Source organism: Penaeus monodon, chromosome 24 (assembly GCF_015228065.2).
Source record: "Penaeus monodon isolate SGIC_2016 chromosome 24, NSTDA_Pmon_1, whole genome shotgun sequence".
NCBI lineage: Eukaryota > Metazoa > Arthropoda > Malacostraca > Decapoda > Penaeidae > Penaeus > Penaeus monodon.
Window position 1 is genome coordinate 36618442 of NC_051409.1, and position 766 is coordinate 36619207.

The 766-nt window shown below is 41.0% G+C and overlaps 1 protein-coding gene across 1 annotated transcript in view; it reads right to left on the reverse strand.

The window, feature by feature from the left end:
- Positions 1 to 625, reverse strand: part of LOC119588767 — a 2799-nt gene extending 2174 nt beyond the window's left edge. Inside the window, exon 1 of the mRNA XM_037937406.1 lies at positions 471 to 625. Within this exon, the coding sequence (XP_037793334.1) occupies positions 471 to 575 (105 nt within the window). The 5' untranslated portion in view covers positions 576 to 625. The remainder of the gene's footprint in view (positions 1 to 470) is intronic.
- Between the last annotated feature and the right edge of the window lie 141 nt (positions 626 to 766).

Genomic DNA, 766 nt, shown 5'->3' on the forward strand with positions numbered 1-766 from the left:
GGTGGGAGGAGCACTGTATCCAATATTTCGTTTCATAAAATGACATTGGACTATATAAGACAATGGGAAACGTACAATTTTAATCAGGTTAAGGTAGGTTCAGCCAGTGCTAGCTACATTAACCTTGTCGTGGTTGACATCACTTATTTGAAGTAATACAAACCTCTGTTTGTTGACAGTGACATTCAACAATGACATAATTTTTTGCTCATTTCATACTGTTGTTTACAAGATGTGATCATACATGTCAAAATAAGGGAGCCAGCGCCCATCTGAAATTGAAAGGATCCTAACCCTCTCCCCTTCGTAAACTGCGCCTTTATTCAGTCATTACAACCGTCAACAGATGATGACATCTCACTTGACAATAGCTATCCACATAATGACCTCTTCAACCCACCATCCCACGTGAACAATGACCCTCCTATCTGAACCAAAATATAACCCATCCTGCGCCTTGGTTAACTCACCAAACCCACGGCGACCAAGGTAAACACCAGACTCCAAAACGAGGCCATCTTCAGTGCAATGTATCTGGATGAATGACCCCTCTCACGGCTTATAAACGACCACATTCGGGAAACGCCATATGCTCAGTTCTCAGGCGAAACTCAGATGCTGTGTCGCAATATCCTTATCCGTTGCATTTCTGGCTACTTCTTATTCTTTTGAGAGGATGGGATTGTTGTTGTTAATTCTGAAGTTCCTTTTTAAGCTTGGTGTGTATTGTTATGTTCATTTTGTTGATGATGTGGAAATATTTGTT